Genomic DNA, 25,195 nt, shown 5'->3' with positions numbered 1-25,195 from the left:
AGAATATTATAATAAGAGTTATAATAAGGTTAGCTAGCTCTGATGTCTAAGTTTTAGAAGACAAATACTAAAATGAATTAATTCTAGAATTTAGCTTCAGTAACATCCTTTTTTACATACATTTCATCTTTATAGCCAAATAGCCACATAGAATTTTTCACTTTAGAGTTTAAAGTCATTTTTCTTCCCAATCTTCTCAAACCCTCCCAAGTCTTAACTGCTACTGCTGCTGCTAAGTCACTTCAGTTGTGTCCGACTCTGTGCGACCCCATAGACAGCAGCCTACCAGGCCCCCCCATCCCTGGGATTCTCCAGGCAAGAACACTGGAGTGGGTTGCCATTTCCTTCTCCGATGCATGAAAGCGAAAAGTGAAAGTGAAGTTGCTCAGTCGAATCCGACTCTTAGCGACCCCATGGACTGCAGCCTACCAGGCTCCTCCATCCATGGGGTTTTCCAGGCAAGAGTACTGGAGTGGGGTGCCATTGCTTTCTCCCAAGTCTTAACTGTAGTTACTTAAATTAGTTCTGACCAAAAACAGCAAACATAAGAACAGTAAGGTGATTTGTATGTGACAGTTAGATTTCATACCTTTTGACTTATAGATGTTTAGGTTTCCCTCTTTTCTAAAGTATACAGAATGGGAGAGTCATCCTTTGTAGGACATTGCACCCATCTTCGTAGATGACATTCTGTTGTCTTCTGTCACAGATGTCCTTGCTACTTAACATAGATTGTCAGAATAATATTTAAAATTAGTACTTTCAAATTGATTTAAACTCTTGGCTTTATGCTAGTAATATTTTCCTTTCTCACTCAGCTCGTTAGAATAAGAGAATTAACTTTATGATCTGTATACTTAAGGATTAAAATTCATCTCATTCATCACCAAATGCTAGTTTCTTATCTTCCTGCTTGAGGAATGGATGTGTACTAATAATTCAGAATTTTCAGGAATTCATACAATCTACATCAAAATTTCTATTTGAGTCATTAAGTATTGTTTTCAGTCTTAATGTCTTGGGTTTACTTATCTAATACTTAGTTTAGATAAGTAAAAATTTCCACAAGTTTTAAAGTGTGCTATTTTATAGATTTTTAAAAATAGATAGCAGTTTGTTTGGTCAAAACTTTGGAGAGGGAACTTCCTTGTTGGTCCAGTGGTAAAGCATAGAATCTGCCTTCCAATGTAGGGGACATGGGTTCGATCCCTGGTCAGGGAACTGAGATCCCACATGCCACGAGGCAGCTAAACCTGGACGCCACAGCTAGAGAGCCTGAGCCCTGCAACTCCTGAGCCCAAGTCCTGTAGGCTCCTGTGCTGCAACTCGAGGAAGCCCACATGCCACGAGTACCCAGCATGAACGAAATAAAAACTTCAAAAGAGCGATATATCTTTTCTCAAAAAAGTCTGGAGAGAGCATTTGTTTTTTTTTGAATTTTCATTGAATTGCAATTGATTTACAGTGTTATGTTAGTTTTAGGTGTATTGCAGAGTGAATCAGTTATACATATATCCCCTCTTTTTGTTCTTAAAGATTCTTTTTAACATATAGTCCATTACACAGTATTGAATTGAGTACCCTGTGCTATACCGCAAGTTCTTATTTATCTGTTTTATGTATAATAGTATGTATATGTCAGTCCCAATACCTCCCTCCACCCCCATCCCCTGGTAACCATAAGTTTGTTTTCTACATCTGTGAGTTTACTTCTGTTTTGGAAATATGTTTGTTTGTACCCTTTTGTTTAGATTCCACATATAAGCAATATCATATGATATGTGTTTTTCTCTGACTTAACGTCACTCAGTCCGACAGTCTCTGGTCCACCATATTGCTGCAGATGGTATTATTTTGTTCTTTTGATGGCCGAGTAATATTTCATTGTGTGGATGTACCACGTCTTCTCTATCCATTCCTCTGTCTGTGGACATTTAGGTTGCTTCTGTGTCTTGGCTGTTGTAAATAGTGCTGCAGCGAACATTGGGGGGGCATATATATTTTTAAATTATGGCTTTCTCTTGGTATATGCCCAGGAGTGGGATTTTGGGGTCATATGATAGTTCTGTTTTTAGTTTTTTGAGAAACTTCCAAACTGTTCTCCATAGTAGCTGTACCAGTTTTTACATTCCCACCAACAGTGTAGGAGGGTTCTCTTTTGGAGAGAATATTTTTAAAAAATAAAATAAAGAATATGTTTCTAGAGTTAGGGTAGAACTTGAGTTATAAAGAATTTTCATTTCTTTGCATTTTTGGAGTGTAAATAGAGTTTTAAAATGTATTAGGCCTTTTTCAAGTTAAAAACGAGGTGTATGTTCATTTAAAGATGTGCTAATTTTTAAAAACTTTACAGATTATATTCCTTGCTACTGTTTCAGCTTCTTTTCATAATGAGAAAATTAGAATTAATCATTGTTTTGGGGGATATATATATTTGACAGAACTGGAAGAACAGACTCGAAAAGCTCTAGAATTGGACCAGGAACGAAAACGAGCCAAAGAAGAGGCAGAAAGGCTTGAAAAGGAGCGTCGAGCTGCTGAAGAGGCCAAGTCTGCTCTAGCGAAACAGGCTGCTGACCAGATGAAGAATCAGGAGCAGCTGGTAAGGGGACCTGAGTTCTATTGGGGAAAAAGAAAAATTCAGGCAAAAGCATGGATAAAATCTGTCCCACAATTTCAGACTGTATATTCTGTGAACACAAATGCATCGTCCCATACTCAGTAGCTCAATCATGTCCAGCTCTTTGCGACCCTTTGGACTATAACCTGCCTGGCTCCTCTGTCTATGGGATTCTCCAGGCAAGAATACTGGAGTGGGTTGCCATCTCCTCCTCCAAGGGATCTTCCCGACCCAGGGGTTGAACTGGCGCATCTCCCTTGTCTCCTGCCTGGCAGGTGGACTCCTTCATTACTGAGCCACCTGAACACAAAGCCCTCTGAACACAAAGGTGTTGGTTAAATGTGTTTTCAGCTCTCCTTGCTATGGTATATGTGCACTCACTGCAAAGACATATATCTTTGTGAAAGTGAAAGTCATTCAGTCGTGTCTGACTCTTCATGATCTCATGGACTATCCAGTCCATGGAATTCTCCAGGCCAGAATACTGGAGTAGGTAGCCATTCCTTTCTCCAGGGAATCTTCCCAGCCCTGGGATTGAACCCAGATCTCCTTCATTGCAGGTAGATTCTTTACCAGCTGAGCCACCAGGGAAGCTGAAACATGAACTCCTAAAATACATTCAAATACCTTTTTATTTGAATGTATTTTAAAGCAGTAAGTAGAACAACAAAGAAACATGAAAACCATGAAGTTAATGAACCATTTTCTGTATTCAGACAGGAATACCTGTCATCATAAAGGTAGTATAAGTGTAAAAATAGACAGTTTGGAGGTTGCAGTATTTATTTACTGTAATAAATAAATGATCAATATTGTGCCGCCACTGCCAGAAGTGTGTTGTACCCAAAATCAACAGTAAAAATTTTGTTTGCCAATGAGGACTAATAAGAAAATAAGTTCAGATAATGGAAACTGAAAAAAAGAAAAGAAAGAAAGAAAAAACTTCTGTAAAATTGGGTATACTATACTTTCTTTAAAGCAAACCAAAGATCCAAGTAACTTAATGACAGAGTTCAGAAATGAGCCTAAACTGTTTATTTCTTCTTTTAAAAAGAAACCTAGAAATAAAACCGTAAAAGATACATAGAGCTTGTAGCTAACAAAGGATTCTGATCCCTTAGATTTTATATAAGCTACTGGCATGTTTTGCTTTAGATAAATTGCCATTATGTATATTCTAAATTTTATAAGATAATCATAAGTTAACTATAAGATGGGTCATGATTGGATTTTTTTGTGTGTATTTACTAGACCTGCAAATGATGAGTATGCATGACACCTACAAGAATTGGAATTTAAATATTGGTTTAGGCATTTCCTTTCTGTATGTCTTTGGGTCTTTCTGAGCCTCAGATCCCTCCCTTTGATCTAATAAGGAGTCAAATGAGATTATTTGACAAAGTGCTATAAAAAGCATTATATAAAGTTTTTTCTTTTTTTTCCTTCTGTAAGCATTAGCAAATATTTTATTGACAGAAGTTAAAAAGTAGCTCCTAGGTTCTTATTATGAAAACAGGAGTAACTTTGTGTATATAGAATAATAAAAAAGTCTCACTTTGTCTCCTTATGAGCTTATAATACAAACAAGATTTTTAAACAGAAGGCTCTATGAGAAACATATAAAAAGAGTCCATGTTGGAATTCCCTGGCAATCCAGTGGTTAGGACTTTGCACTTTCATTGCAGTGGGCGTGGGTTCTGTCCTTGGTGGGGAAACTAAAATCTTAAAAGCCACATGACGTGGCCAAAAAAGAAAAAAACAGTTCATGTGTATTAAAGCTTTTTTGACTTAAATTATTGAAACTCTGTTATGTTTTTTTAGTATTGGCAATTGTTTCATTTATTTTAGGCAGCAGAACTTGCCGAATTCACTGCCAAGATTGCACTTCTAGAGGAAGCCAAGAAGAAAAAGGAAGAGGAGGCTACTGAGTGGCAACACAAAGTAATCATTTGTTCATCACTGTCATTTACCGAACACCTATTTTGTACCCAGCATATGCTGAACTTATAGAGATTAAGATACAGTCATGATTTAGAGGGGAAGAGAGACCACTGTGTGAATGTGTACATATTGTAGTTTAATATTAATCTAGTGATAAAAGCTAATAAGTACTTTGAGAACACAGAAGTGTTAGTTTCTTTAGGAATGAGGCAGGTGTTGGGGACACCCACCCTTAAAAGTTTAAGCTGGCTCTTGAATGACATTCAGTTTGGGGGTAGAAAAGATGGGGACTGAAGAGATAGTCATTCCAGATTGTAGGAATTGAATGAGCATAGGAAGAATCTGATTTCAGGAACTTTGAGAGTTGAGGCTAGAAAGTTAGAGAAGTCATTAAGCTGTGAAAGGCTTTAAGTAAACGCCCTGCTCAGAGGAAAGATGTTGGGAAGTATCTGTAGACTTTGGGCTCTGAAGATTTCAAAACACATTTGTAACATGATGAAGCATGGTTTTATAAAAACAGCTTAGCAGTCAGAATGATGGATGGATTACGATAGTGGGCAGGATTACTTACAAGCTAATGACTCACTAAGGATGTGGCATTGAGAAAAGAGAGGGACAGGAATTGTTGAAGGACATTTTTTGATAGACTCAAAGGGGCATGGCAACCAATTGATTGGCTATAAGGTTGAATTAGAAGAATGTAATCAAAATGATACTGATATTTCGGAGTTCCTAAGTATGTGAAACCACTGTTGTCTGAAATGGCAAAAAATGTGAAAAATTAGGCTTTACTTGGAAGGGTGGGGAATATAAGGTAGGATTTAATTCAGACTTTAAACTTTTAAATGAAACTATAATAATTATTTTTTACACTCAAAGGTATATAATTCTGTGACTTTTCTACAACAACATGTACTTATTAGCTAAAATGGTTTTCTTTCACTCTTAAATTTTCTTTGTAGCACTTTGGGTTTCATAGGAGAGTTTTTTATATTGAGAGTTATGTATATATGTACATGTTGTTGTTTAGTTGCTAAGTCGTGTCTGACTCTTTTGTGACCCCATGGATGGTAGCCTTCCAGGCTCCGCTGTCCATGGGATTCCCCAGGCAAGAATACTGGAGTGGGTTGCTATTTCCTTCTTCAGGGCATCTTCCAGACTCAGAGATTGAACTCACATCTCCTGCATTGGCAGGCAACGTGGGAAGCCCATATATGTACATAGAACTCCACAAAAGTGAAAGCACTGTTAACTTATGTTAACTCTTCCTTTATTAGAATTGTATCCCTCTTAGGAATGATTGATGAACTTCAGGGACACATAAACTTATAAAAATAATGTATCACAGAAACACATCCTGTGAATTATAGAAATCAGAAAATGCATGTAAAAAAAAAATCACAGTCCCACAAACTAGGATCAGTATTTTAACATCGCAGTGCATATCCTTCCAGGATCTTTTCCTATGTGCATATGTGTGGTGGTGGTGTTGAGTCACTGAGTTTTGCCCCGATGCTTTGCAACCCCATGGACTGCAGCATGCTAGACTCCTCTCCCCTCCCCTATTTCCGGGAATTTGCTTCAGTTCATGTCCATTGAATCGGTGATGCTATCTAACTATCTCATCCTGTGCTGTCCCCTTCTCCTTCTGCCCTCGGTCTTTCCCAGCATCATGGGCTTTCCAATGAGTTGGCTATTCCCATCAGGTGCCCAGAGTATTGGAGCTTCAGCATCAGCCCTTGCAATGAATATTCAGGTTTGATCTCCTTGCTGGACTTGCAGGATCTTCTCCAGCACCACAATTTGAAAGCATCAGTTCTACAGCTGTCAACTTTCTTTATGGTTCAACTCTGACATCTGTACATGACTACTGGAAAAATCATAACTGACTACACAGACCTTTGTTGACAAAATGATATCTCTGTTTTTTAATATGCTGTCTAGGTTTCTCATAGCTCTCCTTCCAGAAAGCTAGGCATCTTAATTTCATGGCTGCAGTCATCATCCCCAGGGATTTTGGAGCCCAAGAAAATAAACTCTGTCTCTGCTTCCATTTTTTCACCTTCTGTTTGCCATGAAGTGATGGAACTGGATGCCATGATCTTAGTTTCTTAAATGTTGAGTTTTAAGCCAGCTTTTTCACTCTCCTCTCTCACCCTCTATATGAGGCTCTTTAGTTCCTCTTCATTTTCTGCCATTAGAGTGGTGTCATCTGCATATCTGAGGTTGTTGATATTTCTCTGGCAGTCTTGATTCCAGCTTGTGATTCATCCAGCCTGGCATTTCACATGATATGTGCTGCATACAAGTTAAAATAAGCAGGGTGACAGTATACAGCCTTGTTGTACTCCTTTCCCAATTTTGAACCAGTCCGTTGTTCCATGTGTGGTTCTAACTTCTTGTCCTGCATACAGGTTTCTCAGTAGACAGGTAAGGTGATCTGGTATTCCCATCTCCAAGAATTTTTCAGTTTGTTATGATACACACAATCAAAGGCTTTAGCATAGTCAATGAAACAGAAGTAGATATTTTTCTGGAATTCTTTTGCTTTCTCCATGATCCAGTTAATGTTGGCAGTTTGATCTCTAGTTCCTCTGCCTTTTTGAAACCCAGCTTGTATATCTGGAAGTTCTTGGTTCATGTACTGCTGAAGCCTAGCTTGAAGGATTTTGAGCATTACTTTGCTAGCATGTGTAATGAGTGCAGTTGTGTGGTAGTTTATACATTCTTTGTCATTGCCCTTCTTTGGGATTGTAATGAAAACTGACCTTTTCCAGTCCTGTGGCCACTGCTGAGTTTTCCAAATTTGCTGACATATTGAATGTATGTATGTGTATACATATACATTGGTATTGCTGAAGAATTGATGCTTTTGAACTCTGATGCTTTTGCACTGTCATGCTGAAGAAGACTCTTGAGAGTCCCTTGGACAGCAAGGAGATCAAGCCGGTCAATCTTAGAGGAAATCAACCCTGAATATTCATAGGAAGGACTGATGCTGAAGCTGAAGCTCCAGTATTTTGGCCACCTGATGCAAAAAGCCAACTCATTGGAAAAGACCCAGAATGCATGCAAAGATTGGAGGCAGGAGAAAAGGGTGACAGAGGATGAGATGGTTGGATGGTATCACCGATGCAATGGACATGAACTTGGGCAAACTCTGGGAGATAGTGAGGGACAAGGAAACCTGGTGTGCTGCAGCCCATGGAGTTGCAAAAAGTTAGACATGACTTGGTGACTGAACAACAGCAGTACAGTTGTATGTCCAGAGTGAGCTCATGCTGTACATACTGTTCCATTTGAGTCAGTTTTCATCTCATCTTAGACTATATTCAAAAGTTTTCCATTTAGATATAATTGACATATAATGTATTTTCAGGTGTATAATATGGTTCGGTATTTGTATCTGTTGTGAAATGATCATCATGGTAAGTCTTATTAACATCCATCATCATATAGCTACAGAAATTTTCATCTTGTAATGTAAACTTTTAAGATTTGATTTCTTAGCACCTGTGAAATATAGAGTATATTATTAACTATAGTCCATGTTAGTCCATATAATGCTGTACATTATATCCCCATGACTCATTTATTCTATACATGGGAGTTTCTACTTTTTGATTCCCTTCTCCCATTCCTCTTCCACTTTTGTTTCTGGTAACCATTGGTCTGTTCTTTGTATCCGTAAGCTCAGTTGTTTTGTTTTGTGTGTTTTTTTATTTTTTAGATTCCACATATAAGTGAGGTAATTTAGTTTCTCTGTGTGACTTATGTTACTTGGCATAATACCCTCAAGGTCCATCTGTGTTGTTGCAAATGGCAATATTTTCTTTTTATAGCTGAATAATATTCCACTGTATATGTGTACTGGATGGAAATCCAATATCTTAAGATTTTGGAAATCCAAAATCTTAATATTTGAACATATTGTCTTTATATTTATATTTGCATTGTATGGGGACTTCCGTGGTGGCTCAGCAATAAAGAATCTGCCCTCAATGCAGGAGACTTGGGTTTAATCCTTGGGTTAGGAAGATACCCTGGAGAAGGAAATGGCAACCCACTCCAGTAATTCTTGCATGGACACTCCTACAGACAGAGGAGTGAGGAGTCTTGCAAGCTTCCGTCCATGGGGTTGCAAAGAGCCAGACACGACTTAGTGATGAAAGAACAGCAATACAATATTGGACACTTAGGTTTCTTCCCTATCTTGGCTGTTGTGTAAATAAAGCTGCAGTGAACATATTGAGGGTATGCATGTATCTTTTTGAGTTAGCGTTTTGTTCCTGTGGATAAGTACTTAGAAGTAGAATAGCTGGATTATATATAGTAGTTCTGTTTTAAATTTTTTAAGGGATCTTCATACTCTTTTCCACAGTGGCTACTCTAGTTTACATTCCCAGTGAAGGTGAACAAGTGTTCCCTTTTTTCCGCATCCTACCAACACTAATTATTTTCTTGTCTTTTTGATAGTAGCCATTCTTACAGGTATGATGTGTTATCTCATTGTGGTTTTGATTTGCATTTCCCTGATGATTAATGAAGTTGAATATCTTTCTGTGTGCCTGTTGGCCATCTCTGTCTTCTTTAGAAAAAATGTCTGTTTATATCATTTGCTCATTAAAAAAAAATACTATTAGGGTTGGTTTTTTTTTTTTTCTGTTGAGATGTATGAATTCTTCACATATTTTGGGTATTAACACCTTATCAGACCTATAATTCACATATATTTTCTCCCATTTTGTATCTTGCCTCTTCATATTCTTGATATATCTATATGTATGTGTGTATGTATATATAGATATAGATAAATATATATTGCTTTGCAAAGCCTTTTGGTTTAAAGTTGTCCCACTTGTTTGTTTTTGTTTGTATTGCTTTTGCTTTTGGTGTTAAATCCAAAAATTTATCACCAAGACCTATATCAAGGCACTTACTGTCTATATTTTCTTGAAAAGTTTTATGGTTTCAGGTCCTGTGTTCAAGTTTTTTGATCCGTGTTGGGTTGATACTTCTCTGTCGTGTGTACAGTAGGCGTCCAGCTTCATCCTTTTGCATGTGGCTGTCTAGTTTCCCTTCCCTAATCTATATTCTTGGCTGCTTTGTTGTAAGTTAATTAACCATATATGCGTGGGTATATTTCTGAGCACACAGTATTCAGAGTTCACCCAAAAAGTCTATTTGCGCTAATTTGCCAAGCCAGTGTCCAGAGTAGGACTTTGCATTGCATCTGTTTGCTCTGTCTCTTTTAGTAGGGCAGTTCTTCTTTTTGTGATACTGATTTATTAAAAGGATCCACATTGTCCTTCCTTCTTTATTTTTCTAGTTTCCTTATGATGTCATTCAGCTTGTCTTTTTTCCTTCAGTATTCTTGTAAGCTGAAAGATAAATCTAAAAGCTTGAAGGATTCAAGTTAAAAGTTTCTGGCTATGATGCCTTATAAGTGAAATTTTCATATAATTTACTATCCAAACTGGAACACTTTTTGAGAGTGTAAAGGAGTGTTGTTAATAATACACCAGGACTTTTCCAGGCAACCCAGCACGGTATAATTACTCAGACAGTTGGTGATGTTCGATATTTCCTGTTGCATTATATCAGAAGACACTTAATATCTGATTGGCCCACCATTAGTTATTTTAATTGATCATGGGATTAGAGTAATAACAGTCTTATTCTTCCCATGTCTGATTATATTTTATCATAGCTAAAATGTATCTATAACATGTGAATTTCTTTGTCATTGTACCTATATCCATTTTCTCATTTGTACAATTTTAGCAGCAATTGATAATCCTTGCTAGAATTAACAGTTTTATTAGGATTTGCACAGTGGTGTCTTTAATTCTGAAAATAAGCTTCTGTCACTGGGGCTTGTTTTTATTATCTTGACATATAGAAAGAAAGGATGACTTGATTCTTTTAATTACTAGTTTTCAAGGTAAGTTGCTGATAAGCTTATTTTTTCTGTTTAGGCTTTTGCAGCCCAGGAAGACTTGGAAAAGACCAAAGAAGAGTTAAAGACTGTGATGTCTGCCCCGCCTCCGCCACCACCAGTCATTCCTCCGACAGAAAATGAACACGATGAGCATGATGAGAATAATGCTGAGGCTAGCGCTGAGTTATCAAATGATGGGGTGATGAACCATAGAAGTGAGGAGGAACGTGTGACAGAAACACAGAAAAATGAACGTGTTAAAAAGCAACTTCAGGTATTTAAATTTGCAGTTTGTATGCGCATTTAAATATAGTTTGCATTTCCCCCATTTGTTAAATCAAACTTACTAAAAAGGAATACTTGATTTTTGGAAGCGTTTGGCTCTAGCTGGCCTTGTGGTTGGTTTGTAAATGCTTGGCCTACAGGCATATTATTTTTTCCGTTGTATGTCCTTGTTACCAGATGTTTGTTAGCCTTGTGTAGAGACCTTAATTAGTAAGTTATTATTTAATTATAACTTTTAACCTAATGTTAATACTGTGTTTAAGAAGCAAACTTTGTCTTTAAACAGTATACATATAAAGCAATGATAATTTAAAAGACTACCTGTAAAACATTACAGAATCTAAATTTTTTGTTCAAATTTTATAATGGCAAAAGATCAGCTTATTAAATGCATAATTAGGTCAAAATAGTAAATTTTAGTAGTATTATGCCCATTGGAGAACTTGCTAAAATAAGTTCTCTAATTTTTAAATTGTGAAATTTTAAATATTAATATGAAAAATGAGGTGATAGTGGTAATATTATCCTTTTGGAGAAAGTTTCTCTCATGGTATAGATTTTAGATCTTACGGTAACACAAACCATAATGGCTACATTGAACCTTTTTAAGTCATTTCAGGTATTAGATGAGAAGGTTAAGGAAATTTAGAATAACACACAAATCATAGTTGCAGAGTATAGAAATGAAAGGCCATGGATATTCCTTTCTAACCACTATCCCCCACACCATTACTAAAAGTAAAACACACAAACAACTTAAAGAAAAAGATTTCACAGTGGAAATGTTAATATAGTACAGAGTCAAAGATGTGTTATATATGTATTTTTGTCTTTAAACCTTTTCCATAGATTTTTTTTTAAATCTAAGAAAAGAATAATAGTCATACTCTTTATTTTTTAAACAGGCATTAAGTTCAGAATTAGCCCAAGCCAGAGATGAAACCAAGAAAACACAAAATGATGTTCTTCATGCTGAGAATGTTAAAGCAGGCCGTGATAAGTACAAGACTCTGCGACAGATTCGGCAAGGCAATACAAAGCAACGTATTGATGAGTTTGAAGCAATGTGAGAGCTGTTATTTTGCATACATGTTCTTCATAAGCTGAACCACCAACAGAGAAAAGCAGGCCTTTGCGGATGTGATGGAATACATCCCACCTTGCCAAAGCACTTACACCAGTTTGACTGTGGTGGCTAAAAGACATTTAAGGGGAGCTTTTCAGCATTAAGGCAGTGTGATACCATGCTTGATTTTCTTTTTCTTTTGGGCCAGGGAATGAAGAACAGTGCTCCATCACCTCCTTTTTCACATTTTTCATTTTCTTTTTTTTTCTTTTCTGTTGAGGATTAACACTAATTATCATGTCTGACAAATGTGTGTGTATGATTTAAGCACTTTGTACATTTTACAGGATGATGGTGACTTAATGAGTGTTTAGGTAGAGCACTCTTTCCTTCTCTTCCCATATTTTAGCTGCATATATTTCCAGATTCTCTCTCATTCTCCTTTTCTCAGTGTGTACTTTTCATACCTTAATATGCCCTCTAACCATAGCACTGCATGTTTGAATCATTGGCAATGATTAAAATAAGCATAGGTGAAAAGTCTTTGATTATTGTGTAGAAGATGGCTATGAATCATGAAAAGGATTAGAAAGTTTAATAAATAGTGTAGTGTACAGCTTGTGGTTAATTTTTTAAAGCTCAATTTAAAACATTATTGGGTTTTTTAAAATTGCAGTCCTCTTTGACAGCTGGATTGATTGGTGTTTCATCTCCTGTCATCCTTTGGTTTTCTTTGCCCACTGATTTCACAAAGGTATAGACAGCAGGTAGTAAGTGGTTCCCTAGGAAAGTTTATTGATGAAACACTACTGCAAATGACAGTTGTCTCCGAAATATTTCATAGATTGGTTTAGAAAAACAGATATTTAATAAAAGAAATTATACATTTGTTGGTAATTGATTGTCATCATTAAAAAAAAACCCTGGACCTCTCTGGAAGGGCAGCGTATGAAAACATCAGTCCCGAGAAAGGGACAGTAATACTACCTCACTACTATACCTGCAGTGACTGGTCGTTCAAACACAGTGAAATGTGTAAGCTGTATGCTTTATAACACATAGAGATACTTTCCATCATAAAGGAATATTTTTGAGATTTCTTTTTCCTTCAGAATATCTTAAGAGTGCTAAATTTTAACTGCCTTTTTGTTGAACTGAACTGTGGGACTCTGATTTGTATTAAAATTGTAAGCTCTCACTGGTATACTGTCTTCTGGAAGGGTGTTGTATGTCTGAGGAAGTGTGTATGTGTGTGTGAATGGATGAGAGAGAGGTTGCCCTTGTAGCATATGACGAATGTCTGTACCTTCATTCTTGATGTAATTATTACATAATCATTTTAGCATATTTGGTTTCTAAATCATTGTGCTTATTTTTTTCAATCTCTAAAGATACTTAAATTCTATTAGCTAATTGTGTTTTAGAAATTATAATTTTAGGTTATATTAATTTCATTAATGTTTTACGAAGAAATCTTTCCAGTTTAAAAGATGTTGAATAGTCACATGTTCTAACATTTTCTTTACTGTAAAACATCTAGATTTGAAGATAAGGAAAGCCTTGTTTTCTCTGTGTGGTTCAGCTACTTTCCATCTGGTATTATGCGTTCAAATTTACATTTATCTATTAAAATTGCCATTTTGTTAGACATTTTTCATGCACAGTAGATTTAAGTTGTGTCTGAAAGTATCTCTTGTGCTTTTTTGATTTTGCTGACTTTAAAAGGATTAATCTGGGCAGACATTATGAAAAGGAAAGGTTGCATTTAATATATTTTTTTGGACTTAGTAGGACAAATAAGTAACTGGTTAACCTTGAAGTGACTGTTGTACAGTGGTTGTGCACATCCTTCAAAACACGGTGGAAGAGGATGTTTCTCCTTGTAGCACAGGAGAGGAGTAGATGGTGAGCCCTGCTATTCATGGTGTAAAGCGTGTGTTCACTTCAGAGCATTAAACAGTTGCCATAATAGGTGAAAATTTGGATTTCTATTGGGTTTTTATTAATTTGCTTCATTTTGAATTGTGTGCACTACCATTCCTACTTCAGTTTGATATCAGTGTTGAAAAATTACCAGTTATATTTGCTGTTTATAATCTATTTGTAGATTAGGATTAAAATGGATTTAATCCATTTTTAAAGCTGTGTGAATTTTTCTAAACAGGAACAACTATTTGCAATATGGGTTTTCATTAAACCAATTATAACTTTTATTATTAGCAGTTGAGAAGCACATGTTCATATAGCAATGTAAAAATATATTAATGAGTATTTGGTAAATTCCAACAGGCTTTTCCCATTAGCATAATTTTGTGTTGTATAATTAAGTTACATTACATCTATAATTTTGGATAACATTCATTGATTAACAATAAAGTGACAAAAGCTCATGCCTTCACAGTTCACTGTTGTTATTTAACATGGACTTCTTATATATATTTCCTGAAAATTATAATTTCTAATCTGTAAATTATTATATTTTTAAGATGAGAAGTGAATAGGAAAAAGTTTAAAATCTTCATACATTTACTCTTTCCCTAAAATAATATATCTTTTGGTATGGAAGTAATAGTGATTGTTAATTTTCTGGAGAAGTTAAATTATTAAAGATCAGCCCTCTTCCTAATTGAATATCATATAAGATTTCTAGTCATTGCTCTTACTGTATAGTGAGTGTGTAGTTTTCCTAAGGAAGAAACAGTTTCATTGTCATTGATTAATCTCACTATTAAAATGTTAGTTTTCTTTAAAGAGCTATATACTAAGTGCTTCTTAAAAATCATAAAGATTATTCCTAAAGAAACAAGTGATAAATCTAAGAAAAATAAAAGCCAGGTGTCTTCTCAGTTTATAATAATATTTTGTCACTTTATTATTTCTGCTCTCAAAAACAGGTAGTGATCTCTTTATTCTGACTCTGTTAGAAAAGAAAGGGGAATTTTGTGTTACAAGATTTTGCTTTTTATCTGAGTAGAGTTTATCTCTTAGAACTAGAATTAGCACTTAGGAAGTTATTTTAGACTGATTAGAACTCACTCCTGGTTATCATTAGAAAAGAGTTCCAATGTTATGATTAAAAATACCATTACTTTCTGTCTCAGCTCTTACCACCTGTTGATTGGTGATATTTTTAGAATTAAAGATAAAAAGATTTTTTAGGCCCCAGAGCATCCCATTTTATGTATGTATGCATGCATAATAAAAGTAATTAGTCTTTTTGAAATCTAAAACTTTAAAGTATAGGGATTATTGCCTTTAGCATTAATTTACTGAACTGATTAGTAAACCAGAGCTTTGGTATCTGTCTGTAATAAGGGGAAACATTAAATATGGAACTACACTGGTAGTTCTCTCTTATTTGTTCTAAATATAACTTTAACTTTTCCTATTCTGTACTTCATTCCTTTTTTTTTTTTTTTTAATTAGGAGATAGTCTATTAAATAGTCCTGTGTGGTTTATCATGTAGAATGACAAATACTCTACTACATTTTAAAAGCACTATGGATTCAGCAGATAGCATAACTTCATAAACTGTCAAGGCAATAATGACTCCTCATGTATTACACTGTTAGCAAGGAAAAATTGGCCTGCCATATATTAAAGCCTGTCACCTTCTCATCCCTGGCTTTTCCAGTTAATTTTAACTCCCCTTTTTTCCTAGTAGACCTATTTCTTAATGTCTCCATCTTAGTGATTTTAAGAGCTACCATTTTCCCCCTGGAAAGATGATGACTTCTTGCTTTGCTGCCTCAATGTTTCAAACTCCCTTAAACTGTGATAACAGAAGTTTTCTGATTTGAGGTTACGTACGCTGCTTTAGGGGATTCCCTGATAGCTCAATTGGTAGAGAATCCACCTGCAATGCAGGAAACCCCAGTTTGATCCCTGGATTGGGAAGATGTGCTAGAAAAGGGATAGGCCACCCACTCCAGTATTCTTGGGCTTGCCTTGTGGCTCAGCTGGTAAAGAATCCACTGGAAATGCGGGAGACCTGGGTTTGATACCTGGGTCGGGAAGATCCCCTGGAGAAGGGAATAGCTAACCACTCCAGTATTCTGATCTGGAGAATTCCATGGACTATATAGTCCATGGGGTTGCAAAAGTGACTGTCACTTTCATGCTGCCTTAGGAGTTGAAATATTCTTTATTATTTCTTACAGAATTTTAGGGTTAAAGATATGACTGAGATAATTACCCCATGGCATGTCTTTAAATTCAAACTTATGTTTGGCTATGGAGTTCCCTAGCTACTAAACAGTTCCGGGTTCTTAAACGCCCTTCTTCTCCCCACAAACTGAGGTAACTTAGGACACATACACATTTAGCCAATACACTTTTATTCAGTATGTTGTATATTCTAGAGTATAGAAGTATGATTAGAATGACTGTAACCCATTGTTTTGGACTATCTTAAAGTGTGAAACCTCAAATATTTATCTTAGCTCTTGGATCATTTGCAATAATCTGTTACAATACTAAATTTCTTTTAAGATGGCAACACCATTTTATTGATTCATGGTATTTGTATGCCCAGATTCCTCCGTGCTTATATCTAGTCAGTTGCTTCCATCCTTGTAATTTATTACTGTTTTAATTGTTCAGTTTTATTTGATGAACATTTTTAAAATTTAGGTTTGCTTTGATAATTATGCATGTCACTGAGTTTGCTCTTAAAAGTAGTTGACTGGTGTTGTTCAATTAAGTCTATATAGCCATATGTCCATGTTCTTAGTGGTAACATAGGATCAGAATTTCTGAGATTTATGTAATAATCCTTGGAGAAATTCCTTTTGATAAAATATGGATTTATTATATCGAAGCCTTCTAGCACTGTATTATAGTGTATGCAACTTAAAAAGATGTTTTATAAACCTAGAAATGCAAGAATGTCTTAAGCTCATAGGGCAACACTACCCCTTCCTCTCTTTCCTTTTGTTTATACTCTAAAGTCTGTGTAATTCAGATGTAGCATTTTAGTTTTATATACCATCATTCCATTTATGTAATTATTTGCTTTTAAATGTTAGCTGATTTGGATAAAAAGATACACTGTGTGATGAAGGAGACGACTACAACATAAAGAAGAGCAGTAGAGGAAAATGAGCAACTGGTAGAGAATAAGAATATACAGTCCAGTTTCTTAAGTATGGTTGTTCTCTGATAAATGACTTAATTTTCATTTTATAGGTCAAATTTTAAACACTGATCAATGTTTAAAGATACTCTAAAAAAATAAAGTGCCTAATTTAAAAAGTTTTTCTAACTTTATAAAAAGACTCATTTTATACCCAGTTGACAACCAGTCAGTATAGTAATCTGTTCAATACTGAGAAGGTTAGTAGAGTTAGATTTCAGCTGAATCTTCATTACTTTATTGTATTAAAGTATAAGATTTACCATTTTAACAATTTTCAAGTGTTGACATTAAGGGTATTCATATTGTTGTGTAACCACACATCACCACTATCCCATCTCCAGAGCTTTTCATCAGCCCTAACAGACTCTCTCTATCCATTAAATACTAACTTCCCATTCCTCCCTCTTCCCAGTGTCTGGTGATCATTATCCTAATTTCTGTGTTTTTGAATTTGACAATTCTAGGTACCTCATATAATTGGGCTGACTCCTATATTTATCCTTTTGTATCTAAATTATTTCACTTAGCATATTTTTAAGGTTCATCTGTATTGTAGGACATATCAAAGTTTTATTCTTTTTCAAGGCTAAGTAATATTCCATTGTACACATATACCACATTTCCCTTATCCATTCATTATTAAGTTAATGGACATTTGGATTATTTCTGCATTTTTACTGTTGTGAACAGTGCTGCTATGTACATTAGTGTACAGATATCTGTTTGAGTTCCTACTTTTAGTTCTTGAGTATATACCCAGGAATGTAATTGCTGAATCATGTGGTAATTCTGTGTTTAATTCTTTAAGAAATTTGCCAATACTGTCTTTCTCAGCAACTACACTATTTTATATTCCCACTGGCAATGCATAAGAGTTCCAGTTTCTCCACATCCTCAACCAACAGTTGTTATTTTATTTTATTTTATTTTATTTGGCCACTCTGCTTGCGGAATCTTAGTTTCCCAACCAGGAATTGAACCCAGGCCACAGCAGTGAAAGTGCTGAGTTCTAACCACTAGACAGCCAGGGAAATCCCTTTCATGTTGCTTTTGCTAATAGCAATCCAAGTAGATGGAGTGGTATCTCATTTTGATTTTGACTTTAATTTCCTTATGATGCATTTCTCTGGTGTTGAACGTCTTCTCTTACGCTTATGGACCATTTGTATCTTGTTTGCTGAAATGTATATTCATGTTTTTACCATTTTAAACTTGTTGAATTATAGAAGTTCTTTATACGTTGTGGATGTTAGCCTATTACCAGATATATGAGTGCAGATAATTTTCCCATTCTGTGAGTTGCCTTTTTATTCTATCAATAGTCTTCTTTGATGCACAAGCATTTTTAATTTTGATGAAATTTAATTTATTTTTCTTTTGTTTCTTGTGCTTTAGTCTTGTGTTTTTTTAAGAGGAAAAAATACCTTTTAATGAAGGAACTATTAATGAGACAGAAGAGAGATTATGTAGAGTGGTCAAAGTCTAGAGAGATGAAAAGTAGACTGTTACAACTGGAATAGAAAATGTAGTTTCCTGTGTTCTGACTGCAGGATGGTAAAGCTGGGGAAGGTTGAGTCAGGAATTAATGGGGGCTTTAATCCTTCGCTGAGGTGGTTTAGTTTGATTTGAAGACATCTGGTGCCTTTGGGAATGCAGTTACAGAAGGGAATAATAACTGAACTTTGCTCCAAAGGAAAATTCATGCTGCTCTATACAATGGACTAGAAAGGGCTATAGTGTAATTAGCCTGCAGAAAGGCTGTGGTCATGGAAATGAATGGTATTACTACCTTCTGAGTGTTTAAAGGAAACATTTAGATGTAATTTGCTCTCATGTTTGCTATATGTGGTAATCTTTTTCCTTCCGTTTGTTTTCCAAATAACATCTTCTGAGGACAGTTAAGACCTCCATTTTATCCCTGAGCTTTTAAGAATGGGTTCTTTAGTGGGACAAAAAAAGAGCTGGAAACTAAGAACACCCAAGAACAAATAGACTAGATTCTGAGTTCTAATTACAAGTCGTTGCACTCTGTTACGCTCTAGTTTTATAAGCGATTTCATAGTTCCAAATCAGATGTCTGTTTTGGAGCATTTCACTAGGTTCAGATACAGACGTTTAGATTCCAGACTCATTGTTTCATTGGCATGTGTTGACCAAATGTTAATATCCATATACTTTTGAATTATTAAGAATTGTTTATAGTTGAAAAACTTTCTGCAAAGTGTGCCTACAGCAGTTCTATCAATATCCTTTCTGCTCGATAATGACTAATAATGTAGTGACTGGAAGAAACTTGAAGGTTTTTTCAAATAGGTTTTAAGGGGTCCAGGAAAAAGTTCTTTCAGATAATTATGAAGGGAGTATATATATCGAAACACAACTCAATGAGGATTATCTCAATATACATACATAATTTTTCACTGGCTGTGACAACTTTGAACAAATTAATTTGGAAATTTCTGAAGATTTTTTTTTTTTTTGGATTCATATGCTTATGCCCAAATGATATGTTTGTTTTTTCCCCCCTTATTTTTGCTTATTTTCCCCAGATAATTTTAATAATACTTCTCAATTTTTAGGCCATACAATTCTGAATATAAGTGTATGTTCTTTTGGTAATCTGAGTTATAGGTGGATGGTTGCCCCCCCACCTTACTAACTTTAAAATATGTTGATTTATCATTGGTATAGAGATGAAATGTAGATGTTTGAAGCTTTTTAATTTGTGTTTTAAGAGTACTTTTTAAGACAAAATATATGTAACAGGAAATCATAATCTGATGAATATGTTTGCTTTCTTTTAAATTATTTCATTAGTAATTTGCAAATGTACTACATGATCACACATTTTAGTTTCTTAGGACTTTCACTTTGATTAATTTTCTAAAATATTTAAAAACTAAAAATGTTGAAAAATATTTTTGTTGATTGGGGGCAAAATCAAATCACTTTTATTTAGCAGTTTACTTGTATTCTAAAAATACATTGTGAATACCTTCATTGTGTAAAAACTAGAGTAGCAAACAGTAGAAAACCTGAATTAGAACCCAGAACCTAACCATGTATGTTATTTACAGTTTAATGTGCTGGGCCACATTACATTTCAGTATACTTGATGCTTTAAGAATATAATGAATGGGGGGGGGGCACATAGGCTGTATCAAAGGCTTTTTATCAATGTATAGAAGATACATCCATTGGAAAAGTAATTTCCTTTTTAGAGCAGATTGTTGGCATTAACGTTTGGGGAATATTATCAAGCATTAGGAAGACTGGAAGCCAGTATGCCTTCTATAGATTACTGATGTGATGTACAGAAGTAGGAAAATGTTCTCCACTACCTATTTTTGAGCCATTATGTGTTCGTTCTTGGGCATTAGAAATTTTAAGAGGCTTTCAGTTTAATGGTATTATGAAAGGAAAGATGAATGGAAAACTAGGAGGCATGGATTTTCTTCCATTAAGTAATAAGATTAATATATACATGCATATTCATTCATAGAGGCAGTCATTCTTCCAGTGATTTACAGAGCAGTTGCTATTTATGCAAAGCCCTGGTAGATGAGACAGATTTGACCCTGTGACAGTGTCAAGGAAACTGTAGACATGAACTTGAGACATGAACTCAAATTAAGGTATAGAAAGTAAAAAAATCAGAAGAGAAGTTGAGATAAGATGTTCAGGAGTTAAAATGAGAGGTTATTATGATTAGTATACAAAGAAACATGATATTGACTTGATTAATGAGACTGGGAAAATTTTCCTTCATTTGTAAAATTCAAGCTACTGGGGAGCATCAGAGTTCTAAATTAATCACTGAGTAGGCGTCCTAATATTAACTGGATTCTCTGCCACTAAATAATTGCATTTTCTTTAATAGCAGTGTATCTGGTTTTCTTATAGTAGAGTTTACTGAATAATAATGGTTTATGTTAGAATAGCCAGTATTGAAATATAATTTAATATTCAGTTTTCTTATAGCCCTTTTGCTAATTACTTACTTAACTTTCCACTAAGTTTACCATTTTTTTTTTTACTATAAATTATTTTTTTACTTTAAGTAAATATCAGGATATCCATTACCCCAAACAGTACAGGTAGAATTTCCTTCTCAAACACCGGTTAATTGTTTGTGTTGATTTTTGTAAATATCCATATATAGCAACAGTTTGTATCACAGCTAAGCCTCAGAAAACTGGAGTATTGAAGGATTTTTGGTTACTTTTTTTGAGATTATTTTAATCATTAAAATAATTATTATTGCCAGATTCCCTCTCTTTTTTATTAAAAGAATTTTGAGCTATGCATAAAGAAAATTTTAAAATCTAGGAAAGTAGCTATTAAGTTATAACTATTAAAGACATACATTTTTCATTGTCTTTATTATCACGTGTTGAAATTGCCTTTGTAAAGGTGCTTTAGGTCATACTTAACTACTTTATGACTAAGTCTCATTTTTAAAGAACTTGGTTAAATCATTAAAATTTAAAAAAATATGTAACCATGAAACTGAAGTCAGTAGGTAGAAATAAGGTAATACAAAAAAGTTAAGCTTACTTCCCTCTGTCCTCTAGTCTTGCAGCTCTCCCCAAAGTTAACTATTGGGTTGGCCAGAAAGTTCAGATTTTTCCATGAGATGTTATGGAAAAACCCGAATGAGCTTTTGGCAAACCCAATATTTTTTTCCAACTTACACCTCCTGGAAATTACCTATACATACAGAAGCTTGCATATGTTATATACTTCTTGTTTACATGAGGTATAGCATTCTGTATACATAGTTTGCGTTTCTTTCACTGAATGGTGTAATTTGGAAATCATTACATAGAAGTACAAAAATACCACAGTATTTAATTATGTGGATGCCCCTTATGAAAACTTATATTTTTACTAATACTTTGTTTTATAAACAGTACTGCCATGTATTCTGGTGCAAACACTGCTTGCATTTTATCCTGTTTAAGATATTGTGTCATAGTCAGTGTGGATGAGGTAAGTTTATATAAGATTTAGATATTCCTAAAATACAGGAGGTTGTTTTGGTTTACTCAAATGACATAGGTGCACTTTTTACATTTTAAAAATGTAAGTAGTAATATGTGCTTATAGAAGCATCTTTATAAGAAAAGTAGACACTTTTCCATTTCATAAGTTGGATTTCTGTATTTCAGGTTTAAAAGGTGAGATGGCTGTAATGGTCTTTGCACTTTTGAGGACCAAAGGGTAAAAGATCAGCCAGTATATAAAACTCCTCTGACTTCTTCAAATTTTATAATCAGAAAATGTTATTTAAAGAAAAAAGCAGCAAATGAGTAGGGTAGGATTTTCTAAAGGTAGCTTGGTTAGCTTTTTGGTTTTTAATTTCCTTTGAGTGCCACCATTTCTTCAGTGTAGAGTTTTCATTTGCTTACTTCTATTAAAATGAAAAATGGCAAGGTCAGATAATTGCAGACAAAGCACTTGACCGTGACACCAAGCAGAGGCAAAAGTATTTCATAGAGTGTCAAAGTTTTCTTTGGTTTTTAAGAATAGATCAACTTAATTCATCCTACTATTTATGTGATCTTCCTTTCTGACTTCAGGAAAACGTCCTTTGATTTCAGACTTTACTTTTCAGATTAAATATTGCTCTTGTACCTGTAGACTTTTGGTTAAGTGATTTTCTTGGACCCCAAATGTTTTAGGGGGATACAGCCTAGATTAGTTTCAAAGTGCTAATGATATTTCATGTTGATTAGAAGAAACAGTGATGTTAATGGTTTGCAGTCTGCCTCTCTTCCGATTCCCTTAGAGTCACAGTAAATTCTAAGCTAATACCAGAGAGGCTCATGAAGTCTAGGTCCTCAGTCTGTAGTAGTTGCCATCTTTCTATTGCTCTTCCAGCTGCTGAGTTCTGTTTTTGCGTAGGTTACAGGCATGCTTAGAAATGTTTAGTCAAGTCAACATAGAGACTTCCTAGCCCATGGTTATCCCCTTTCTAGGGGTGCAGGATTCTTTCCCAGATTCTCTTACTTTTTCAGCAGCAGTTTTGTTTTTTTACAGTAGATACATAGATCCAGATGTTACCAGTCCAGATCAGGTTAGATAAACAGGCAGTCTGCTTGGCACTTAGAGTGTCTGAAATAGATAGATGGGAAGCAGCACAATGTAGTGAATTTCATCAGGGTTTGTATTACAGCCACTCAGCCATTTTGAGCCTCAGTTTCTCCATCTGTTATATGGGAGTACTACTGACTATGAGCATTGACTATAATAATATACATGGAATATTTTGTTTGCAGCCTGGTATATTAAAGGCATTTATTATGCCATTTTTGTTTTTCATAATATTTTTTGTTCATCTGTCAGTGTTGTATTAGTATTTGTACCTCCCTCGGTCCTATGGGTTCTATTTTTTTCTGTCTTCTGTTTGCCTTTTAAGGACTTTGTGATTCTCTTTAGAAGGTTCAGTTCAGTTCAGTTGCTCAGTCATGTCCAACTCTTTGTAACCCCATGAACAAGGTATTGCTCAGCATAAGTTTATTGAGTGTGTGCCAGGCCCTGTACTAAGTCTGTAGAGATAAAATAGACGGTTTGTCCTGAGCATGAAGAGTTTGTGATCTACTGCTAGAAAATAATGTGTGTGTTTGAATAAGTGAGGTTCAGGGAATCTCAACCTCTGAATGCTGGAGTGTACCAGGGCCCAGGCCTGCCCTGTCTTCAGTACTTGGCTATCTTAGTGACCTCATGCCCTGTTGTTGCTTGAGATACCATCTGTATGCTAAAAAGTCTCTAGCCGAAACCCTCTCCCTTGTGCTCCAGACATGTGTGTCTAACTATTTACCTGATATTTCCACTTTGATATCTAATAGGCATCTCAAACTTGTTACCTCAAACCAAATTTGAGGTCTCCCTCCTCCTCCCCCCGCCCACTTGTTACTGCCTTAGCCTTCTGCTTCCCCGGCCCTCCTTTCAGTGGATCTGGCCCAAACCTTGACTGTAATGCGATTCTTCTTTTCTTCTCTTAATCCACACCCAATCTAATCACCAACCTGTCGGCCCAACATTCAAAAATACATTTTAAAAATAACCATTCATACACCCTCCACAGCTGTCAGCCCGTCCCACAGACCAGGATTGCTTGTAGTGTTGTTGGAGCCTTCTGATGGGCTTTCTGGAGTCCTCTCTTGCTCTTTTACAGTCTGTGAAGACAGTAGCCTTGGAAAGGTAAGTCAGATCCTGTCACGCCCAAATAACCCCCAGACCTTTTCCATCTCAGTGAAAGCAATATCCCTCTCAGAGGCCATTCAGAGCCCAGGATCTGATCGCTTGTCACTCTCAGACCTCATCTGCTGATTTCCCTGTTCTCACTGAGTTGAGGTCAACTGGCTTCAGTGTTATCTTCTAAACTAGCCAGTGCTCCTGTTTACCTCGGTCCAGAATGACTTTTTTCCCCCAGATATTTTTACGATGCACTTCCTTACCACTTCCAGGATTTTGCTTCAAGGTCACCTCAGTGTGGCCTTCCCTTTACCACCCTATTTAAAATTGCACTTTGCCCCAGTATTCCGTACCTATGTCTTTTAACTACTTCTCTATGTAGCACTTACTATCCAATGTACTATACATATATTTTTACATTTCCATATATATGTGTGTGTATTTTTATTAAATGAATGGGGGTGGATGAATTCTGGGAGCCTAGAAGGAAGGCATCTAATCTTGGTGGAAGGCTCCCTGGAGGAGATGATTCCTAAACCAAGTCTTTCAGGATGAGTTAGTCTGTGGTTTGGGGTGAGAGGCAAAGCTAGGAGGGCCATCCAGATAGCAGGCGTTATGTGTGCAAAAACCTCCAGACAAGGGGTATGCTGAAACTACCTGTTTGTTCAGTCGCTAATTTCTGTCCGACTGCTTGTGACCCCATGGAATGTGGATGTCCAGTGGTATTCTCAAGGCTGGTTTACCCATGGGTTAAGGAAAAAATTGTACCTTAAGAGTAATTTCCAATGCTAAAACCAGGGGCGTCAGCTGTGTAAGCAGAGGCTGATGAAGTCTGGGACTAAAGCCAGCTCTAGAGTTGAGGAGGGGCTAGACAGTAGAACTGCCTTGGGCTGTGGGTTAGGAAAGTTCACCTGGGTTACTTCTAGGGACCTGAGGACAGGTTAAGATGGCTTTTATGTATGTTCTGGAGCTACTAAGGAACTTTTTTGGAGGAGCCCTTGCAT

At 35.7% G+C, this 25,195-nt stretch overlaps 1 protein-coding gene across 1 annotated transcript in view; it reads left to right on the top strand.

Moving 5' to 3' along the window:
* Window positions 1-25,195, top strand: part of RDX (radixin) — a 104,202-nt gene that overhangs the window by 67,319 nt on the left and 11,688 nt on the right. The window contains exons 11-14 of the mRNA XM_069554974.1: window positions 2,442-2,602; window positions 4,469-4,561; window positions 10,540-10,776; window positions 11,693-11,853. Coding sequence (XP_069411075.1) covers window positions 2,442-2,602; window positions 4,469-4,561; window positions 10,540-10,776; window positions 11,693-11,853 — 652 coding nt within the window. The remainder of the gene's footprint in view (window positions 1-2,441; window positions 2,603-4,468; window positions 4,562-10,539; window positions 10,777-11,692; window positions 11,854-25,195) is intronic.

The sequence above is a fragment of the Ovis canadensis genome, chromosome 15 (assembly GCF_042477335.2).
Source record: "Ovis canadensis isolate MfBH-ARS-UI-01 breed Bighorn chromosome 15, ARS-UI_OviCan_v2, whole genome shotgun sequence".
NCBI classification, from domain to species: Eukaryota; Metazoa; Chordata; class Mammalia; order Artiodactyla; family Bovidae; genus Ovis; species Ovis canadensis.
This window is presented reverse-complemented; position numbering and strand designations above follow the sequence as displayed.